The 22,069-nt window shown below is 43.0% G+C and overlaps 1 protein-coding gene across 1 annotated transcript in view; it reads right to left on the bottom strand.

The window, feature by feature from the left end:
* Window positions 1-22,069, bottom strand: part of PNPT1 (polyribonucleotide nucleotidyltransferase 1) — a 313,627-nt gene that overhangs the window by 30,859 nt on the left and 260,699 nt on the right. The window contains exons 24-27 of the mRNA XM_085612380.1: window positions 14,964-15,070; window positions 14,806-14,861; window positions 13,631-13,709; window positions 11,587-11,634 (exon numbers count right to left, since the gene is read on the bottom strand). Of these exons, the coding sequence (XP_085468506.1) occupies window positions 11,587-11,634; window positions 13,631-13,709; window positions 14,806-14,861; window positions 14,964-15,070 (290 nt within the window). The remainder of the gene's footprint in view (window positions 1-11,586; window positions 11,635-13,630; window positions 13,710-14,805; window positions 14,862-14,963; window positions 15,071-22,069) is intronic.

Genomic DNA, 22,069 nt, shown 5'->3' with positions numbered 1-22,069 from the left:
TGAAGAAATGAAGTAACCCAGCAGGTGGATTATTTAATGCCCTCAACATTGTTTCTAAATGAATAAAACTCACTAGTGCTGTAAGTCAATGAAAAGTCTAGCATTATCCAAAGCGAAGAACCCCTACATCTGAGGTGGTTTGCTTGTTGTCCTTGATGTCCTCCACTGCTGTCCTCATACATAACATGTCTAACTTGGTCTAAAACCAGTCTGGAATTGCTAAAAAAATTCCCTAGGCCTAGGCCTATTCTATTTCCGTGACAGTGGTCCTTATACCACTTCTTTAGTATATGGTTTGCGTGGCCCCTAGGGCCTAACTGTATTACTTACCTATGTGACTTAATGTATGCTTGAATAAGACTGTGTTGTACTTACCTCGAATCTCATAAAGAGTGCTGAGGGTTTGACTAGAATAAATACACTTTATTATATATATATATATATATATATCTGTTGTGGTGTCCTTTCATTTGGTATTCAAGGGATTATATATGGTATCACAGCTGGCTTCACATGCCATTCAGAGTTTAGCCTAAGGCTGCTCTTGTCCATGCTACCACTAGGATAGCTGGTCTATAAGGTTGACTTTACAACCAATCACCATAAGGGTTGTTTGGACTGATATAGGGTGTACACTAGAACTAGTGACATCATACATCAGGCCAACTTCTCACACGCCCTATACCTCCTAGCAATAGCCTTAGAAACTGCAGGAGCAGGGAAGGGCTTACGCCATACCTCCATTACCGGCTCAATAATGGCGTCATTAAAAGGGAGCAAAGGCTCCGATGCGGAAGGAGAATGTAGAACCTCTGTCAGGATGTTTGGTTTAAACTCTGCAGATGGCAACTGCAGATCCAGAAGCGCAGCCGCCTTCTTAATAACAGAGTGGTAGGGAGCCACATCCTTTGAAGGAGCATCAGCAGGAGGGGTAATCTCCCATTCAGGCGACAAATCCAGGCCACTAGCCTCCTTCAATTCTTCAAACCGATCGTCCGACTCCATCAACTCACCTTCTTCCACTTCCTCCATCTGGTATCTCTGTTCCTCTAGTACCCTTTGGGCCTCCCTCCTAGATCTGATCCTCACAGCACGAGTCGGCGGTGCCGTGACGGCGCCGGCGTCGAGCGTGGATCCAGCCGGCGTAGAACGAGGTCGAGTCGGCGCCAGTGAAGAAGGAAGCGGCGTCGATGTCCTCGGCGCCAGTAGATGCCAAGACGGCGTCGCTGGAAAAAATGGCATGAAGGGAGACTGAGGATAAGCTTGGGGAACTCCCAAACTGAAGCCCATAGGACCCGAAGGTGCACCAGAGGGGTACAAGGCTCTGGAGAAGACCCCATACATAGCATTAAGATAATGCATCGGATCTTGACCTGGGCCTGGGAACGATGGATATGGCTCAGGCTGAGGCATCACCGGACTCGGGCCGATCGGCGCTGACTGTGGAATCTGCGGAGCCGAAGGCTCGTCCAGAGCTGGAAGCTCTTCAATCGGAACCGGAGACGAAGCCGGAGTCGGAGATGGAGCCAGCGTCGGAGATGGAGCCGGTGCCGGAGAATGCTCTGGTGAAGCCACAGGCGATGACAAGCCAACAGGAGAATCAGGAACAGGCGAAGGAGATACAGTGTCCTTACGACGTCGATCTCGGAGCTGCATCCCTGTCCGAGCGATGTCGAGATCCATCGACTTCAACCTCGACCTTCTCCGACCTCTTTTCTCCTTTTTCATCCTGGCGATGAATAACTTGGCTCCTTCAGAGCCTTTGAGCTCATCTTGCGACAGCAAGAACAGCCTTCAACATCGTGGTCCGATGAAAGGCACCAGACGCAGTCTTCATGCAGATCCGTTATTGACATGTGCTTACCGCACTCTCGGCAAGGCTTAAACCCGGACTTCGTCGACATCTTCAGCTGCAGACAAGAAGAGAGAGATACCAGCAGAAAACAAAGTATCAAACACAGCTACAAAGAGAGTCCCGAAAACCGTTAGCGTCGACGGCGTGGAAAAAAGGGAACTGACGTCATCATGCTGACGAGGTCTTCTTATGGATCCGGTGACGTCAGCGGAGTCGCGAGCGGAGCCGTGACTCTGTGACGTCGTCTTCGACCTCATCAGCGTGGACTGCTACAAAAGTTTCCGAATGTTGCTGGCACAGGGGATATTCACAAGGTGAGGAATCCACTGGCCAATGTATCCATCAGAAGCACTGTTACTGAAATGATGGAGGCGAGTGGGAAGTGCTCGGAAAAGACACCCTCGGAATGCCTGTGCGCCGCCCGGCTCTTGTGAAGACATTCCTTATCAGCTTGTTAAATAAACAAGCTGATAAGAAATGTCTGCACGACAGCCGCAAAAGCAGGCGATGTGTCTGGAGTCGGGGTGGGAATGCCTCATGAAAAAAACGGCAAGAATGCTCCCTGAAAAGTGCGTCCGCCGAGAATGCTGTAATGCCGAGAATGCCTCATTAAAAGCCCGAGTCGGGGTGGGCGGGGCCTAATGCCGACAGGGCGGACACCAACCCCGCTTCCAGAGAAGCCGGACACAAAAGCGACGACAATAGATCTCGCCAAGGCGAAGCAACGCATGCGCGCTGCGTTCGCAGGCGAGACTTAAAAACCGCCATAGCTATAAAAATGAACTCAACCCCATCACCTGTATTTAATTCATCCACACCCAAAAACATGAGCTGGGGTGACGGGAATATATTCACCTTGAGGACGTTGCATAAAAACCTGCTTTTTTCAAACTAATTGTTTTTATGCAGGTCTGCATCGAATACATGGCATCAAGGACACCTGGCCGCGGTCAACCCCCCATTTAGCGATTTTGGCAGATGTTATATAAAAATCGAAAATCGTTTTATAGTGTTGTGTTTGTAGGTTTGATGAACATGAAATCGACCCACCAAGCTCAAGTGATTTCGAAAAGCCAGAATTCGCCAAGTCTAACCTTGCCCACCATTTTTCATCATATTTTTCCAAATCATCTGGGACCCCTTCCAACACGCACCTGTATATTTGTGAGATTGAATAGCTAGTGCCTTTCGTTAACATCTCTATCAGGGGGATCCCGGCAAAGCCAGAATATCCCCCAACCTTTCTCAATAGGAAATTCCTCAGCTGTAAACATTTTTAAAAATCCAGAGGCCCGATGTTAAATCTGTCACTAACCTCTTCAACCAATGCAATATGATTCCCCAGGAGTAGATGCCCCGATCCTACCGATGCCTCCTTGTTCCCATCTGGCTAAACAGTTGTCATGGAATATTCAGAGAAGTTGATTATTCCGAAGCAGCGGAGTATACCAGCTATACCTGCCAACCCCCAATATTTTTCAAATGCCCGTCCAGTTCCGGAATGCAGCAATCAGAGTCTTAAACTGTGTCTTTTTTAAATATCTCAGCTCAAAAAACTTCAGTAGACAGCCCTTGGCAGCTGCCCCGATCAATAACTCATAAATTGAAGGAACATAACTTGCATTCCCCACTTCAGTTGCTTTATTATTAAATAAAGGGTAATAAAATTGAAAAGCTGCTGCTAGATAATGTAGTTTAAAGTTGGGGATACCCACCGGTTCCCGGGTAAACACAAAAATGTATTTGCCCTCCTAGTCTTCCCATATGCCCAGATAAATCTGGCCACCATTTTTTCCATTACTGTAAACCATGCATTAACAACTTCCAGTGGAAATGTACGAAACACATACAATAATTTTGGAAGATATCATTTTGACAAGGTTACATCTCCTCATTATTGAGAGATTCAAATGATCTCATCGGCTAAAATCCTTCTTAGTTTTTTCAATAATAGAGATAAGAATAATTTCGACTCAGTGCTCCACTTCTGCTGTAATCCTGACTCCAGATAGGTAGCTTCCTCTACTACCCTGCTATCATTGGTAAGCGCATGTCCATTTATCACTAACTGCGTTTTTGCTTTATTTAACAAAAACCCTGAGTAAGTCCCAAATTCCTCTGTTATCCTTTCTATGGAGCGGACAGCCCTGTCTGGATCACTGGTAACGATTGCCACATCATCAGCAGAGGCCAGTATTTTGTATCCCAGCCCTACAGACAGATGGGCAAGATATCCAGTGACGCTTCCAGTCTCCTAAGGAGGGGATCAATGTATAAAGCAAATAACAGAGGTGAGGCCAGGCAGCCCTGCCTCGTTCCCCTGTCTATCAGAAAAGGATCCAACTCACCTCCGATTATATGTAATTGGGCCCACCCAAGCCACTGGCCTCCATAACCTTCCAGAGGTACTCCCCTGAAAGGTACATTCATAATCTGGGTTCGATCACAATACATTTCCGATCACTACAGCATTTCCATTTTGTCCTTGGAAATGTAAGGAGCAAGTGGACAACTAATCCCAGAGGCCTCAAGGGGACATCATTTTTTTGTGTCCGAGATACACACGAAACCATACCACAGAGACATTTGTTGTACAGTGGGAAGATTTTAAATGTGACTCTAGCTCTAATAGGTGACCAACAAGTTGAATTCCACCGCTGTGAGACTGAGATTGTTTTGTGGAGTCTGAAGGTATTCCACATTTTGGAATTGCTGCAAATGACCCAGTTGAGATTGAGGAAGCCCCCACAACTCAAATATGGCATTTCCGTTGTCCAAACTTTCAATCTATTAGGGTTCCTACTGCAGTTTATGTGGTTCGCTTGGACTGTGAAATAATACCTTTCATGCTAGTGCCCCAAATAGAATTTAGTTTTTTAAAACAATTTTTTTTTTTAACTTCATAGGCAGCCTTAAGGTGACAAGGAAAATGTGTTTGGTTCCTGCTAACATTACTTCAGTTTTCTAAGCATTCATTTTAGACCATTAACACTCAGAGTCAGCAACTTTGTGAACATTAATATTTATGTTATAAAGTCATCAAGGGGCCCATCTAACCATAGATCGAGCTCGGTATCGACAGCGTAGGAGTGAAAGCCCTTGTGGCAGATCAGATAGAGCAGTTGTCAAAGATAGATATTAAATGGTAAGGGCAAACAGGGCTGAACCCTAGAAAACTTCACGGTCAACCGTGATGCATTGATGCATTAGACATATGTAAAAGATTCATATATTTGCCCCATAGCCTGAAGAAATGAAGTAACCCAGCAGGTGGATTATTTAATGCCCTCAACATTGTTTCTAAATGAATAAAACTCACTAGTGCTGTAAGTCAATGAAAAGTCTAGCATTATCCAAAGCGAAGAACCCCTACATCTGAGGTGGTTTGCTTGTTGTCCTTGATGTCCTCCACTGCTGTCCTCATACATAACATGTCTAACTTGGTCTAAAACCAGTCTGGAATTGCTAAAAAAAAATGGTATGTTTTTTCCAGAACAATTTGAGGCTGACTGCAGGCCACTTCCTCTACAATGTGTGCCAGCCATGGTAATCTGACAATAGGGCGATAGTAATTCATAATTCCAGGATTTAAATTTAGCTTCTTTAAAAGGAGTCACAATTGTAGTTTTACGTTTATCTGGAACTGTGCCAATAGTTAGTGAACTATTAAGTGCTCAAGTAGTAAACTTCAGAAACAAGGGCAGCTACTGTCTGCTATTGCTCGAAGAGGATCTTAAGATATACAGGAGGATCATCTAATTCAGATATGTTTTGGAAGTGCAGACGATCAAGTGGTCTCGGGTACACATCTGAGCCGAAGTTATCCTAATTGAGCAAAATAGGGAGTACTGGGTAGAGTAAAATTAATGTGTATAGTTTAAACAAAATAGTAATAACAGTGTCAGTTTTTTCTTGAAAGGTGGGCATTCTTTCCAATATTTCTGTTGGCGAAATAAATTTCAAAAAAGTCTCAATTTATTGCAGATACAATTTTATAGGATAAATAGTTTTTATGTGCCCCAAATCGCCTTTCAATAAGCAACAGAGGCTGCTTTTCAAGCTGTAAAGGTAAAGGAAGTACCAAAAGTGTACGAGGTAGATCGTGTCTGTGACACGTTTCTTAAGCTCCTGATGTTCACCTCAAACAATGGAATATTTGCCAGTGGATTGTGCCAGTTAGCGGTGCCAGGAGATTTGTTAGGACCTTTGCTCTCATTCACATCCACAGCAAAGAATTACTGTACATTTTTTAAAGTGTGTCTTCTTATTTGATTCATGGATGCTGCCTTCCAAGCATGAGATACACATTAAAATTGGGATAGCTCTGTAGTGGCACAGAGACTATACAATAGGGGTGGGGGAATTTGCGTGGTCGTGATACGCAAAGCTCCGCAAAACGGTAAAAAATCTCTGCGAGCACGCAGAAATTCCACGAACACACGGAATCGCTTCTTCGCGATGATTTTTTCCTGTTCGCGAACGCCGTTTGCGTGCTCGGGGGGAAATATCTCACAAACACGCATGTTGAGAACGCGAACAAGCAAAAAATTCCACGAAGCTGCGGAACGCCGAATTTTAGGACTATTCAACACCCTCCAGGGCTGAAGCTGCAGGATTAGTACTTCCTTTACCAGCTACAGTAACTTATCACCACCAGTACATTTTTGCTTTATTATGGGACACCAGATCACAGAAAAACACAGGCTACAAAGGCTGCTGCCTCTCTCTCACCTATTAATGGGCTACATTACAGCTGCAAATACCCAAGTGGTCCTGGATTGGCATGCCTGCCAAAGCCAAAAAGCCTGGCTTGCATTTTATGTCCTGAGTAAAACATTTTTTAAAAAGCGTACTGTAAAGAAACAAGTACACAGAAAAGGGTGTTTTCTGTATAGAATGCATCTATGCCCTAAAACAATTAGATTTTCCTTTCCGGATGTAAAATAGTCCCTCGTGCACTGTAATTCAAGCACTCCACAGGAGGCAGAAGGAAATGATAAATATGTAATAGCATGAAGTGAGAGACTCTGGGTGGAGACAAGGCCCACACTGTATATTTTTAAAGAATTGATAACAATAGTTACTGCAGACAGCCACACTGTCAAAAAAATGACCCTTGTCAATGTCAAGAAAATAGCTTGTTGAGGCGCTGGGGAAGAGGAGCTGTGGAATTAAACAAGATAACCAGCCCTGATGCAGTTTGCCTCTACAACCAGTTATTGGATATTCATTAGGAAGGGACTCATAGAACAGAGCCACACAGTAATGCAATGCAGGGGATTGCCTGAATATCCATCCAACTAATCGGCAGCACAGAGATAGTTAAGCTGCAGTAACTATTCTAAAGAGGCATAAAGACATGATTATTGAGGCAAAGAAAAAGCTGGTGCAGTCCAGCCGAACTCTGCAATAGTAAGAGAAGTAGTCCTTAGGGAACTTTCAGTGGCACATTTGGGTCACAGGAAGGACAACGTGAAACCGGTTTCCTTTCAGCCTCCATTCGCTGTGCTATTGAATTTAGTGCTATCCTGGCTGATGAGGGGTGAAACCCCGAAACAGGTCCTAGCGTGCTTGTTTGCGGTCCAGGCAGGACCTGTCCTGGCAATTAGGTCTCGACTGTTCCTATTGGGTGCAGGGTCAAGACTGATTTGTATATGGCGGGGTTCAAACTGGAATGGCATGGGGAGCAAAAAAAGATGGATTTATGCCCAGATCTCTGTACTGGGGTGAACGTATGACATTTTTCATTCATTCTGCCCATTAATTTTTCATTTTGCTATTGAATTTAGGCAGCACATGATTCTTACTACAGTCATCTGTGATGTAACTGTGCCCCTGCCCATCAAAGTGTTACTCACAGAGAAACAAAACTATCATACACTCTTCATCCTTCACCAGAACACTTTTGAGTTTTAGAGGACCTGGAAAAAGGAAGGACCATACCATAGAGGTGACCTCATGTAACCTGTGACGGCCATTCAGCCAACATCACTTTGTAGTATTAACAATATACCAGCTGATAATGATCCATCTATAAAAACGCAACATTAATGTTTTTAGTCAAAATTCACTACTGACTAAACAGCTTTTTTATGTTTTATATAGCAGATGGCAATCCTGCTCGTCACTTTAGGTTTTAATGCTATTTTGACTAAAGATACATTCAGAGAGAGGACAACACATTCAATTCCCTTTTCATCCCTGCTCCGCCCTCACCTCTTCAAGTCGGGGCCTGTTCCTTGCTTTGTTCCTGCCTTCGTATTCCCTGAATGAACCAACACGAGGGCCTCTCCATCGGATGCCTATCGGGTTTGTATTTTATTTTTGCTTCTAACAAAAATCAGTTTCCCATGTTTCTACTTTACTGACTGACAAAACAGGAACTTTGATTTTTTTCCTGTGTACCGTGTCAGCCGCATATAAACGCTTTTTGCTTCTAAGTCTGTTTTCAACTAAGCATGCAAGCTGATTCGTATACATTTTCTTTCATAGGCTCACTTTTCATTACAAAACTCATACCTATAATTTAGAAATGTATACCTTCCTTTAGGCACACAACCCTTTTAAAGCCCTATAACAGAACAAATAATATTTTTTTCCGTCAAGCCTGGGCAGCGCAAACGCTGCTCTGCGATGCATGATGTATTGGAGTATGGATTTGAAGCCTCGCCGACTCTGGCCATATTTTTCATTGGCTTGTGTCATAGTCCCTCGTAAACGCTGGCTTCTGATTCGTTAATAGGCTTGTTAGTCCCTCCTTAATGCCGCCTTGTCTTTATTTGTAACCTCCCAGCTGGACTTGACCTTTTACCGTGTCCTTACTGTATTGCTTGTATTAGTACAAAGTAAGAACTCTTTGCTCAATTAATGTAAACACAACTGGTGGAATGCAAGCTTTAGCAATGGGGGCTGCTTTTTGTTTAGGTTTGCACTGCGCTATGCGCGCTTTCACTTACACAATGGGGCCACACCCACCACTCGCAGGGCGGCCGCACAGCTCGCTTAACTCGTTTAAAAAAAATGCATTTCTACATTAAATCATGGCCCCTGAGCGTCTTGTTGTGCGCAGCTTGCCCAACTCTTTATTTTTTAAACAAAAAATCATGGCAGTCGCATGCCTGTCTCCCGTTCATGATTTCACCCAAACCAGAGTGTTTGCAGCATCGCTCCCAGCGACATCGTACAATAACCACGTGATGTTTTTTCACGATGTTGCAGGGAGCGATGCCGCCGACTCTTTGCATTGGGTGAAATCATGGAGGGCAGCAGCGGCAATAACAGAGCAGAGCGGGCTGGAAGAAGGAGCTGTGAGGCAGGGATGGCGCCTGGGCGAAGAGCCAGCAGCAGAGCAGCAACAGCCAGGCCAACTCCGGAGCTCAGTGCATCGCCTGACTTTGGTCTCGCATTTGCGAGAGTTTAAGTTATTCGCATTGTAAATGACAATGCCTTTTATTTATGTTTAAAAAATCAAAAGATAAATAAAAGGCATTGTCATTTACAGTGCTAATAGCTCAAACTCACGTAAATGCGGGACCTACTGTATTACAAATGCTTGTCTTCAATAGGTTTTAAACTCAGTAATCTATATTGGAAGAGTTCCTTGGAAAAACACTTAAAGACAAACATATTTCACCATAAAGAAAAAAAGTACACGTTTTTAAAAGTCTGTAGAATACATTTTCAAAATTATACGATTACAGAAATTGCATCAGACACTGAATATCACATTTAAGGGGCAGTGGGCTTTGCAATAGTACTCTGTCAGCATGCAATGTGAGACAAAACAAATTCAAAATAATTGGCATTTTGGTTGTAATTGTGCGCTTGTTTCAAAAGCAAGTACCTCCAGATGGAGGCAGTTTCAACAACTTGGTAAAACTGTAGCCTTCCAATAAATCTGTGGACGATTCCACAAAATGAATATACTTCATAATTTCAGTGGGGCAAGTTTTAGTGTATACCAAAAGCGTATTATTTATGCACTTGCTCAGAGTTTTATTCAAGCCGAGCCAATGTCCAAGTAATTGCCATTGATTGAGATAACCTGACACATGGGCAAGAACGCCTTTTATAGCTCAAACCTACTATATTTAAGCATTCTAGAGCATCTCTAGATCTTACATAGATAGTTGTCTTTGAAGGTGGATATGGTTCAATCAGGAATGAAGAGATCATCAGCGTACATGATCAAAGGTCTTGGTGTTTCATCATTTCCCAGAGGGAAGGATCTTATAGAGTACCAAGTAAAAGGCAATCAAAAGTATATACACACTACTACTGTTTTACGCTAATAGTAATTTCATTATCTTGGCTGATCATTAACTTGAGTCAATTGTCTGTATGGAAAAATAATTTTTATATACTGCAAATCAATTAGAATGCCCCAGTTACTCAGTTTTCAAACTGAATGAAGGACAATTAGCATACAAACAAACGCACTTGAGAAGTTGATAAATGCAGCAAATATCTTCTGATTTCCCATCTTTGCATTTCTCTAAGATGAAACATAATATCAATACATTATCAGTGGTAACACACTGACATGTGTATAAGTGCCTTGCTGGAAAGGGATCAGGTCTGTCACTAGAGTAGGTTTTATCAGTATTTTAAGATGATTTTCGCAAAACATTTTTTGGAAAATCGAAAAGCTCAATAAGGCCATAATCTCCTGTTTCAGATTTGTTTTAGATAAACAATATTTAAATACTGTGGAAAATATCTTGGCCCACGTCATGGGTCCTTCTTGTACTAATGTATGTGCAAAATCTTTCAACACTGTAAACAATTGCTGATGGGACAAAGTTTCTTGAAAAGTTTGTATGAGAGAGACAATGTGATTAACTGAATCTTAATTATTTTGTCTTTGGGTAATAAGAATACAATTGATTTATCTGACTCCATAAAAAATATAAACTCAAGTCTCAGAAGGTTCTTGAAGACAAATATTAGAAGGCCAGTGTTTCAATTAAATTCAACTTTCACTGCCTGTTCACCATGCAGGGGACATTCCATCTTCAACACCCTCCAAAATAAGTGAAACATCCTTAGGAGTTGTTAAGACATTTTTGAAACTGCTAACTATCAGTTTGCAGAAGAACTTTTGTATAAAATATTTTCAATCATTCCACGGGTGAAATTAAAATGTTGTACTCTCGTAATTGTAACGGAAAAAAAAATATCAAGACCCTGATAGTGATGCTGGCTACAAAACCAGGGCTTCCTCAAGGTGCCAAATGTCAGACTTACTTGGCAGACATCTGTAGCTATAGGGAGACTGGCACAGCAGAAAACAAAAACAAACTGGATCCAGAGTTCATTTAAGGTTGTGAACTAGTTCCAAAGCCATAAACATGAATGGTTTTCGGGGTGACAAGTTACTCTAGTAGCAGCATAAACAGTCCCTGTGAAATATATGCAGAGAAGATTTGTTGTTTATCTCTTTAATGAAAATTCTCTGCCCATGGATCAAACATATAATCTAGTTTTACATTGTGCAGCACCAGTCCTTCAGCACTTCAAATAAGGATACTAAAAGTAGGCACAGGACAAGTTTTTATGAGAGAAGTGGGTGGGAGGGAGGGCTTAGACGCCTATTGTTAGTCAAACGTCTAAGCTGTTGTTCAGCTACATCTAGGCTTTAAAAACTCTCCGATTTGAAGTTTATACAACTCACATGTGTGCAACACAAATACATAACCAACATACAACCAATACATAGTGTGGATAAATACCTGGATTTGTTGGCCAATTTCTAGTCCTAGAGCACTGGGATGCTTAATCTGGAAAACAAAACAAGGCTGAAAAGGTTACTTATTAGTAATCTTAACTGACAATTGTGGGTTTTCACTGGGAATTCAAGAACAATAGAATAGCTCTGTGCATGTGTGGCATCCTAGCAAATTAAAAAAATATTATTTAATTTTAAAGGAATACAAATAAAACATGCCCTTAGAGGGCAACATGTTCTGCCTCTACAAAACAGAATACAATTAGTCAATTAAAACAATGTAGTCATGATAAACACCTCTTCTTACAGATATTGTATATATAAAAAAAACAATACATGTTGCTCCAATGCATAGGCTATGTCATAGGAGAATATGCACGCTGTCACGAAGTATGCTGCACTGTCCCATTTTGCGTAGGACAGTCAGTGAGGCAGATCAATTTGGGGATCAGTTTAAAAATGATCTATCAAGACCATATTTAAGACTATGACCCCAATCCTTGAGGAGGCCTGCAAGATGTTAACAAGAAAATACCCATGGTGAAAAGAATCACGATTAAAATCACAAAATGTTTCTTTTTCTATCACAACATGTTCTCCAATATTGATAAAAAGTAGGGTACAATAGCAAGCTTTAAGGTGATTTTTGAGGTGGGAGAATGATGACAGAGTGAGAAAATCAAGCACTAAGTTTGGACCGGGATGACTGACACGTTAGAGTATCTCTTCTTCAGTCAGTATCTATGTACTAATATTTAGTAAAGGTATTAACTTATCTACAGATGTCAGCCCTATAAATGTCATTCATTAGTATATTCCTTGCACAAACCTCAGTGTCAGCATTCCTCACAGTGGAGTGAGCACTGGGTTTACTCTACGTCTCTTGGCAAGCAACTATCCACCTAGTAATAGACTATTTGGAGGAAACCAAACATTTACAAAACAGCTCTATTATTTACAAAAGGTTGCTTGGGCTGGCCTTTGCCATCAGGCCTGTCTAAAATATCATTAGGGCCCCTTCAACATCCAGGATGTGTGAGAACCTCACTGCTAAAGTGGAATAGTTTAGAAAGAAGGTTGACTATAAAACAGTTTGACTAATGTGAAAATTCGAAAAGGCTTTTGAAAGAAAGGACATATGGGTCCTTAGGAAATGCATAATGGGAACAATACAGTCACTTGCCCACTTGGCTGTAATCATAACTACTTAGAAAGCAACCTTCTAAGATAGGTTTTGGCGATCCTACTCATGGGTTACTTCAAATGGGATCCATCCAACCAATCCATTCAAACCAAAATTCAGTACAAAGTTGAGAATCTTTGTTGACTGAGGAAATATTTTTCTAAACTATCTAAGAAAACTTTCAATCATCGTAAGTTCCAGACATTTGCAATACACAGAAAAAAACTGTAAAACAGATTTAGGGAAGCGAAGAAGCTCAGTCACTTCTTGGCAAGTTTTTAGATTCCAAATAACGCATTTATGAATGAAGATGTTTAAGAAAGTTTAATATATCCTAACAGCATATAATTGCAAATTATCAAATAACCAATGATTCAAAGTGAGACTGTCCTGATGAAGCCACTGCAAAAGTAAGTGTTGGCATCTCTAAGAATGACTATATGGGAATATGAATCTTTTAATAAATACAAATAAGAACACATGTGAATGATTATTTATTCCACATTTACTGCACCTATAGTAGTAAAAATGCAGATACAATATTGGTGCACCAACATTTGGTCAAACATCGACAAAATGCTATGTCATTGACAGACCGCCCTTCCAAGCAATGGCAACCAATGAAAAACCCTTGAAAGCCAGTGGCTGATTCGGCTGACCTAAAGCCTACTTTTCTCTGTACTCCCTCTAAAACACACATTTTTGAAAGATAGTCTTAACATGCAGTCTTGTAAATAACTAAAGATTTCTGTAGTGAGACCTAAAAACTAATATTGCTATAAGCTGGTATAATCACTCAATTGCAGGCTAACATTGAAAAGTGAACCAATAACACTTATTGAAATGTCAAAAACATGCTCATTACCCTTCTATGATCCAGCTGCGAATTATGAAGTAGCACTGGAGTCATGTTTGGATATAGTTTCAGCATAACTCCAATATCTCTGCAAGGTGAAGAAAACAAAAATACATGTTTTTGAGATTTTTGCTTGCAAAAAACAGCGTGTTCATTGCGTTTTTCTAACCCATATTTATTGTTGGCAACATACACCAGATGGTCCCCAGTTCTCACATTGTTCCTCAGCTCCTTTTAAACTAGGATAAAACATCCTGATGACCTCAAACAGAGTAAGGATTAACCCGGTTCTCCCCACTGTCCTGCCCTTTTGTGAGGACATGTCAATTTCTGGGCTAGAGTAGAGACTGTCTTTTCTAGGCTAGAGACTGAGATCCCAGTGCAGGTTAAATGCGTATATGTGGAAACATGACCTTGTTTCCGAACACATGCCTCAAAAACGGCAGAAAGAATCTCTGTTTCATATGAATCATGTTTGGGAATTGGTGGATTGGCCACTTCCCCTATTAACATTCAAAAGGCAGGCTTGGGAGCACAGCCCAAGTATTACCTATGAATAGAAGGAAGTTACTTGCGATGCAAGAATGCAGCCTCACATATGTTGTGAAGTTTCTGAACACTGTTTTTACCCACTCAGCTCCTCACCATAAATTGGTGAACAAAACAGCACAAATGTGCTTAGAAGTTGAATAACTATGTCCAAAAACCTGATTGGAGTGATTTTATTTACAATTGAGGCAGATGTCTTCAGGCCTTTCCCCGTAATTGGTTGCAAAGATTGCATTACGTAAAAGGTAAAAGATGCTATTTAATTAGCTATTGATCGATAAATCAACTCTAGGCATATTACAAAAAAAGGAACCCACACTCACATTGTGCAAAGTGGGAAACCATAAGGAAAAGGGAGTTTTACTTTGAGCAGGAGGCATTATTTAAGTGAGTTTCAGGTCACCAGGGCTCAAGGGGTAACATAAAATACCATGCAGAGACAATAACGGGCAGCCATTTGTAGCAACGCGCTCTGTGCACTGCCTCGATTAACACATTTATATAGTTCTAATCCCAAACCCCCCCCAAATTTGCATACACTTTCTCTGGGAATTAAAAGGTATTGTTGCTTCTGGAATTAGGCAAAATGCAAGACCACACAGTACATTCGAAAAGTTAAGTGCCCAAAGACCTACCTGATTTCGGTGATGGTAGCTGTATAAACTGCTCCAAACTCCAACTGATGATCTTGCTGCAGAAGAAAACACGACATTACAAAAAGGAAGCATGGTCACCTGAGAAACGTAAAACTCAATGTAACTCAATGAGACCCAAAACGAATCTTCTAACTCACATCATCTTTGCAAGCTTCACTGATGAACTCTTGAGCTTCGTGCATGGCAGCAGGAGTTGGAGCAAATACAGAAAATGTCTCTTCATCTAGTTGACTTACAGTCACCCCTAAAGAGAATGAGGGTAAGCAGATGATAGAAAAGTGACAAAGGGACTGCACAATCGCTTGAAAGTCCATTCGAAGTCTGGAGCAGAGGCTAGCATTACATTTAATCACCACTTGCCCAAACATAAAGACATTTCACAGTGCCATGCTGAATTACATATCTTTTAATGTGTAACATCACACAATAAACTGCTGGCTATCATGTTATAAATCACTTCAGTGTACAAGTGCAAAGTCTGGAAAGCTGAAAAGCCCCATGATGTACTGCGTTTTGCAGCAAGATCATGCAGTCATCAAGAACAAAAAACAAGCTGCCTACGGATCATTCTCTATTTTCCTCATCACACATACACGCTAATGAGTAAAATTTGTGCCTAGCCCCATACAATCATTTCACACAATGTTTTATTTATTGTATGCTGTCTGAATGTAGAGTTACCGAAGCATGGAAAGCGTAAACAAAAAAATCTTACTCTTTGAAAGCACTCTTCTGGTTGGCAGGACGGAGTCGGTCTCTCACACAAACACAGTTATTATAGAGCAGGGCATTTTCCCATAAGTGAAGCAAGAGAAAGGCATAGAGAGCAAGCCTGTCTTGTGGACAGAAAATAGGTGTGGGCAATTAATCTGTCCAAGGCAAAATTCCTACTGGGAAGTTCTCTTCTTTAGATCGCTTGTCCTAAGGTTAGAGGAAATTCTAAGGTAACTATTTCCTGCATGCCACTGAGAGAGTACTTTAATCAGAGATTTCTCTATTGCTTTCACTACTACAGGTGTTCTTTGTTGAGAGGGTGAAACCTACAGAATTCATACATTTCTATTATTCAGCTCTACAAGGTTAAGCAAAAAGTACCCCAGTAGACATTTGACATAATTTATTTATTTTTTTTTACATTTTTTTTTATTAGAAACCGTTGGTACACGATAAAATACAGACAAGGGCCTACAACCACCAGGGCCGGCCGCTATAGAGCCCGAGGGCCCGCAGTGCAATGCCACACATTCAAATGAACCAGAAGCAAAGCTCCCGGCAGTTCGTAAGCACATGTAACAGGCCGTGGCCATAGGCCAGGAGCAATCGGAAAAAACAGTTTCATTTTCTATTAAATATAAAACACACTCAAGGCAATGAGAGTCCGAAATAGCAGCTTGCTCTACCCAGGACGGGGAACAACGTACAGTGTCCAAAGCAGTTCTTGTCTGGAAGCGGTAGTGGGGGGCAACGGGAAGACAAAGCATGGAACACACCATACCCCATCCCGCAGAATGTGTGGCTAGGGGGACAAAGCAATATCGACCTCTAATGGCAGAGGCGGGGTGCAGATACGTCCACGATATAAATTCCATGGACCCCATACCTTAGTCCATTTCCCTGGCTTGCCTCTCGCCACATACACCGTCTTTTCCCTAAACATACACCAGTCCATATTCTCCTTCCATACCTCGATCGTGGGCGGCCTCGGGGAGCCCCATAGCTGTGCAATGTTACGCTTAGCCACCATGTACCCCAAAGTCACCCACTGCGTTTGTGCCGCATCATAATCATTCGGTTCCCAGACATTCAACAAACACCTCCTAGCCTCTGGCAACAGAGCAACGTGCGTGACCTCCTCCATTACGGTGTGGATACCGTTCCAAAATCGCACAACCACCGAACATTCCCATAAGATATGAAGAAAGGTACCCGGCAGGCCACATCCACGCTTATTTGACATAATATTGTCCAGAACTCCAAGATCACGCAGACTTCTTCCACATGGTCTGGACCTGTCCCCTCCTAGGGCGGTATTGGGAATGCATAGAACAAGAGCTCACAGAGGTCTTAGGTTGAGAGATTCCACACAGCCCGCTACACACGCTCCTGTGGATTACGGATGGCTTGGACGGGTCCAAGACAAACTGTTCTTTAATACGGCTATGATCCTAGCCAAAAGAGATATAGCTGCTAACTGGAAGCTCCCCAATCCACCTAGTGTTGCGAAGTGGCGCAAGGGAGTGGACTGAGGTGTAAGACCAGAGCAACCCCTATACGAAGCCCGGGGTTGTACGACTAAACATCGTAAGGTTTGGGACAAATGGTTGGGTCAGATGGACTAGATAAACTTTCCTTGATTGACTGTATCACATGGGACCCCTTGGGGTCATGAGCTGCCATGGTTTGGTATCCAAGCAAATGTAGAACTTCTTATCATTGCGGAAATGTACTGTATTGCTGGTCTGTTTACCTTTGCCTAAAATCAATAAAATTGTTTATCAAAAAAATAATTGTGCAGAACTAGTATACAGAAACGGAGACAGGTTTCAAATATGTGGACCAAGTTTTCTAGTCTATTAAAAAAAATAAAAAAAGCATACATAATAATTGTTTCCCATTAGGGATATTCTTTACATATACTGAACACCCCACCCTGTTCCCCAGCCCAGACCCTCCGGCTTACAAAAACACAAATCACTGGGTCAAAGGGCGATGTTTTCAGAGGAAAGCAACAGAAAAGCTACTTGAAACTGAGTAGTTGCTTCAGTCTGCAGAAGATGGAAGCTTGCACCAAACCCATTGGTGCAAGGACAAGTACAGTGCAGGACTGTCATTTAGTGGCATGGTTTAAGAATATTTAAGTGTATGATTTCATTGCCAGAGAGCCTAGAACCTTTCTTAGGGTTTCAGGTCTATAACTGGTGGCAGGCATGAGCTCAGCCTTATCCGCATATTTGAGGACTTATATCCACTAGTAATTTTTAATTTTTTAGGACAACTTTGTAAAAATATTTCTAATTAGTCAGATAGCCATTTTCAACAACCACAGTGCTGGAGAGGTGTTACTGCAATATCCACATTTAGGGATCAAATCAATGGTTTGGTTTAATCCTTACTGTTGGGCCTGGCCCTTTCTGCAGGGTTATCCTCAAACGTATTGCCTTCTTTCTTCTAATTATTTCTGACCTGTTCTTGTTGGTTTTAGGACTCTGGGCACTTTTACTACTGCTAATCAGTGCTAAAGTGCATATGCTCTCCGTCTTCATTGTACTAATGATTGGTTTATCCATAACGGCATATCTGATTTACTACTGAGTCCCTAGCAAAGGCCCCCAAAAGCTACTAGTGGTCCTGCAGCACTGATTGTGCCACTCACATTAAGTAGCCCTGCAAACATGTCTTAGACCTGCCACTGCAGTTTCTGTGTGCAGTTTTAAACTGCCATTTCCACCTGGCAAGTGCACCCACTTGCCAGGCCCAGACCTTCCCTTTTACTACATGTAAGGCACCACTAAATTAGGCTCAAGGTAGCCCCATCGGCAGGGTGCAGTGTATTTAAAAGGAAGAACATCTGCTGTTGTGTTTTACATGTCCGGATAGTGAAATATTGCTGATTTCTTTTTTCACTATTGCAAGGACTATCTCTCCCATATGGATTGCCTTGAAATATCTTTTTGTGCAGATGGTTTTTAAATTGCGAGTTTGAAAATGGCACTTTTAGAAAGTGGGCATTTTCTTGCTTAACCATTCTGTGCCTCTGCCTGTCTATAGAATCCATGTCTGGGTTAGGATGACAGTTGGGCTCTTGTGCATTCACTCTAGACAGTCATACAATGGGAGCTGAGGTGTGCCTTGCATATCCAGATGGGCCATCACCAGGCTGATGGACCTTCCTCAGCTACAGTGGGAGGAGTTGTCACTGACACCTGAATATGGTTGTGCCTGTCCTCACACAATGCTGTCTCCACCCCTTTGTAGTGTGTCTAGAGCCAGGTCAGTGAAAGGCAGGGTCCTGTGCACTGCAAAGACTTACCTTTGAAGTGTGCCTGCTTCAAAGGCAGTAAGGAGTATACGTATTGGACCTCTGATTCTCTCAAATTAGAACACTTCTGGAGTAAAGGACATTCTGCCAGAAGAAGAGCTCGATGCTGTAGGAAGGACTGCCACTCTGTCTGTAGCTTTGTTGTGCTGGCCTGCTGCTTCTGTCCTGGGAGTGAAAGGACTGGACTTTGCTTTCTACATCCTGCTTCCAGGGTTCTCTAGGGGCTTCTGCTTGCTTGCCTTCTGTTAAGAAGTCTCAGGGCCATCAAAGACTTCACCTACAAGTGCCTGGGCTCTTCTGCTGAGAGCCCCGACTTGCCAAGTGGTGCCAAATCTAGTTCCTGGGCCCTTGGAAGTGCAAAGTGATGTGAAAATCCACGCATCAACTCTCAGTGCCCGTTTTCTCAATACAGCACTGATGTGCGGCTGAAAAATCGATGCATCACCATTGTGTGGCTAAAGAATCAATGAAGCGCCTGCTGTGCAGCGGAAAAAATCACTGCAGCCTGAGTCCCGAGCACCGTGTCACCGACGTCCATGGCACCCTGCTCAGACTCAGCTGAAGAATCGACGCAGCGCCACATCGACACAGTGCGTCTGGATTTTTTCACGTACTTTGACGCTGTCTCTTCATCGGCGTTGCTCAGCAGTAAGGAACCAAGGCCATGTGTCCAGAGATTGGCGCATCACCTCTCCTTCCAGTAAGGAACCGACGCATCACCTTCCCTGACTGTAAGGAATCGAGGCATCACCTCCCCTGGCAGTATGAAACAGACAAAGCACGTCCCCTGGGAGTAAGAAACTGATGCATCGCTTTGTTTTTCCGAAGCCCCACATCTCCTGTGCCTGTTTTCATCTTAGAATTTTGATGAATCCCAGGTACTTTGTGCTTAAAGGGACGGATACATAGATTCCTATGGGCTACATTTGCTGAATCTTTGAAAAGTGATATCTTTACTTGTTTATGTTGGATTATTGATTATTGCCATTTTGGTCTTGTTTTATTCAGATAAATATTGGCTATTTTTCTAAACTGGTGTGGACTTCTTTGGTAGTGTTTTTACTGTGTACCTGTGTGTTTATGTACAAATGCTTTACACATTGCTTCTGAGATAAGCCTGACTGCTCATGCCAAGCTACCAATGGGGTGAAGCTGGGTTATTTTAGCTGTGTGACTTCCTTACCCTGAATAGAGTGAGGGTCTCTACTTGGACAGGGTGCAAAACACTGCCAACTAGAGAGCCCATCTACCACTTCCACTTAAACCATCACTTGTTGTTAAGGCAGGGTTTGAAACATCATAAACATGTTACCTGACCTATAGGTCTAGTGACATGAATTATCTACTCGACAAGTTACTTACTTTCGGTAACGATATATCTGTAAGAGACATAGTTTAGTTATGGATTCCTCACCTTAGAATTACCCCCAGGTGTCAGACTTGATCCAGAGAATTCTTTCCTCAGCAGTAGCTCTGTGCGTCGATAGGTGGCGTTGGTCGACTCCGCAATCGTAGTTGGCGTCGGGGTCGCCATGATGACATTGTGGTTCCTCTTTAGCTATGGAATAGCAGATTTTGATGCAAAGAACGGCCCATTGGGAGATGGTTTGTTTATGCACGGCCCGACCTTTCTTGGGGCCCACATAACCAACAAAGAGTTGGTCATCCACCCGGAATTGTTTTGTGCGATCCAGCTAGAATGAAAGCGCATGTTTTGGATCCAGACGGTGGAGCATCTCTTTCTCTTTAGAAGGATGCGGAGGCAGAAAGAAGGTGGGCAAAGTGATGGTCTGTCCTATATGGAAAGAGGTAACCACTTTGGGAAGGAAAGAAGGCCTAGTGCGGAGGACAACTTTGTTCAGATGAACAGCCAGGAAAGGAGGCTTAGAAGAAAGGGCTTGTAGCTCACTCACCCTGTGAGCAGAGGTGATGGCAACCATAAATGCAGTTTTAAGAGTCAGGAGCCTGAGAGGACAGTTATGTAGCGGCTCAAAAGGAGCACACATAAGATAAGTAAGAACCAGGTTCAAGTCCCACTGGGGCATCACGAAAGGAGTTGGAGAAAACAAGTGAGTAATGCCCTTAAGGAAGAGATTAACAATAGGGGACTTGAAAAGAGAAGGCTGGTCAGGCAGCCGAAGGAAGGCCAAAACGTCCAAAAGATAGCCTTTGAGAGTGCCCAGAGCAGAGCTGGGCCAAAGAAAGAATGGAGAGGAGAACCTCTGTAAGAGGGGCAGAAAGGGGACCTTTGATGCGCACCATGCCACAAACTTGTTCCATCTACAGGCATATGCTGTTTTGGTAGAGGAATGCCTGGTTGCCAAGATAACATTACAGACTTCGGGAGGAAGGTCGAAAGCTGACAACTGTCGCTGCTCAATCTCCACGCAAGGAGGTGGAGGCTGGACAGGTTAGGGAGGAGGACCAGCCCCTGCAGCTGCGACAGAAGATCCTCCCGAAAAGGCAGTCGGAGTGGAGGATCAAAGGCCATACTCAAGAGCTCATAATACCAGACTCTCCGTGCCCAATCCTGACCCACCAGAATGACTTAGGCCCGGTCGCGCTTGATCTTATGCACTCTGGGCAGAAGTGGTATAGGCAAAAAGGCGTATAGAAGACTGCAACTCTACTTGCGACGAAAAGTGTTGCCTAGTGAGTGCCGCCTTGGAAATTCCAGGGCGCAGAACTGCTGACATTGCGCGTTCTCTTCAGTGGCGAATAGATCTAACCAAGGCTCTCCCAACTGCTGAAAGAGACCTTGCACCACCTCTGAGTGAAGATGCCATTCGTGATCCATCATGCACCTGTGGCTGAGTTCCTCCGCCCTGGCGTTCAGAGAATCTGCCAGGTGTTGAACCACCATAGATATGCCCTGATGTTCCAGCCATGTCCTGACATAGGTCCACGACCCCATTCCCGCCTTATTTTTTGCAGTACCACATGGCAGTGGTGTTGTCTGTGAACACCTGCACTACTCTTCCCCTGACAGAGAAAAGGTATGCCTTTAGTGCAAGACAAATCGTCCGCAGCTCGAGAAGGTTGATATGGAGTCCGGACTCCATCAGAGGTCTCTGATCTCCGCCTCTCCCATGTGGCCGCCCCACCCCAGCAGTGATGTATTTGTCACCACTGTGAACTCTGGTTGGGGAAGGGAGAGGGATCTGCAGTTGACCCAATCCCGGTTCGTAAGCCACCACTGCAATT

This window comes from Triturus cristatus, chromosome 6, assembly GCF_964204655.1.
Source record: "Triturus cristatus chromosome 6, aTriCri1.1, whole genome shotgun sequence".
NCBI lineage: Eukaryota > Metazoa > Chordata > Amphibia > Caudata > Salamandridae > Triturus > Triturus cristatus.
The sequence above is the reverse complement of the archived record's forward strand: the minus strand, read 5'-3'. Positions and strand labels throughout refer to the sequence as shown.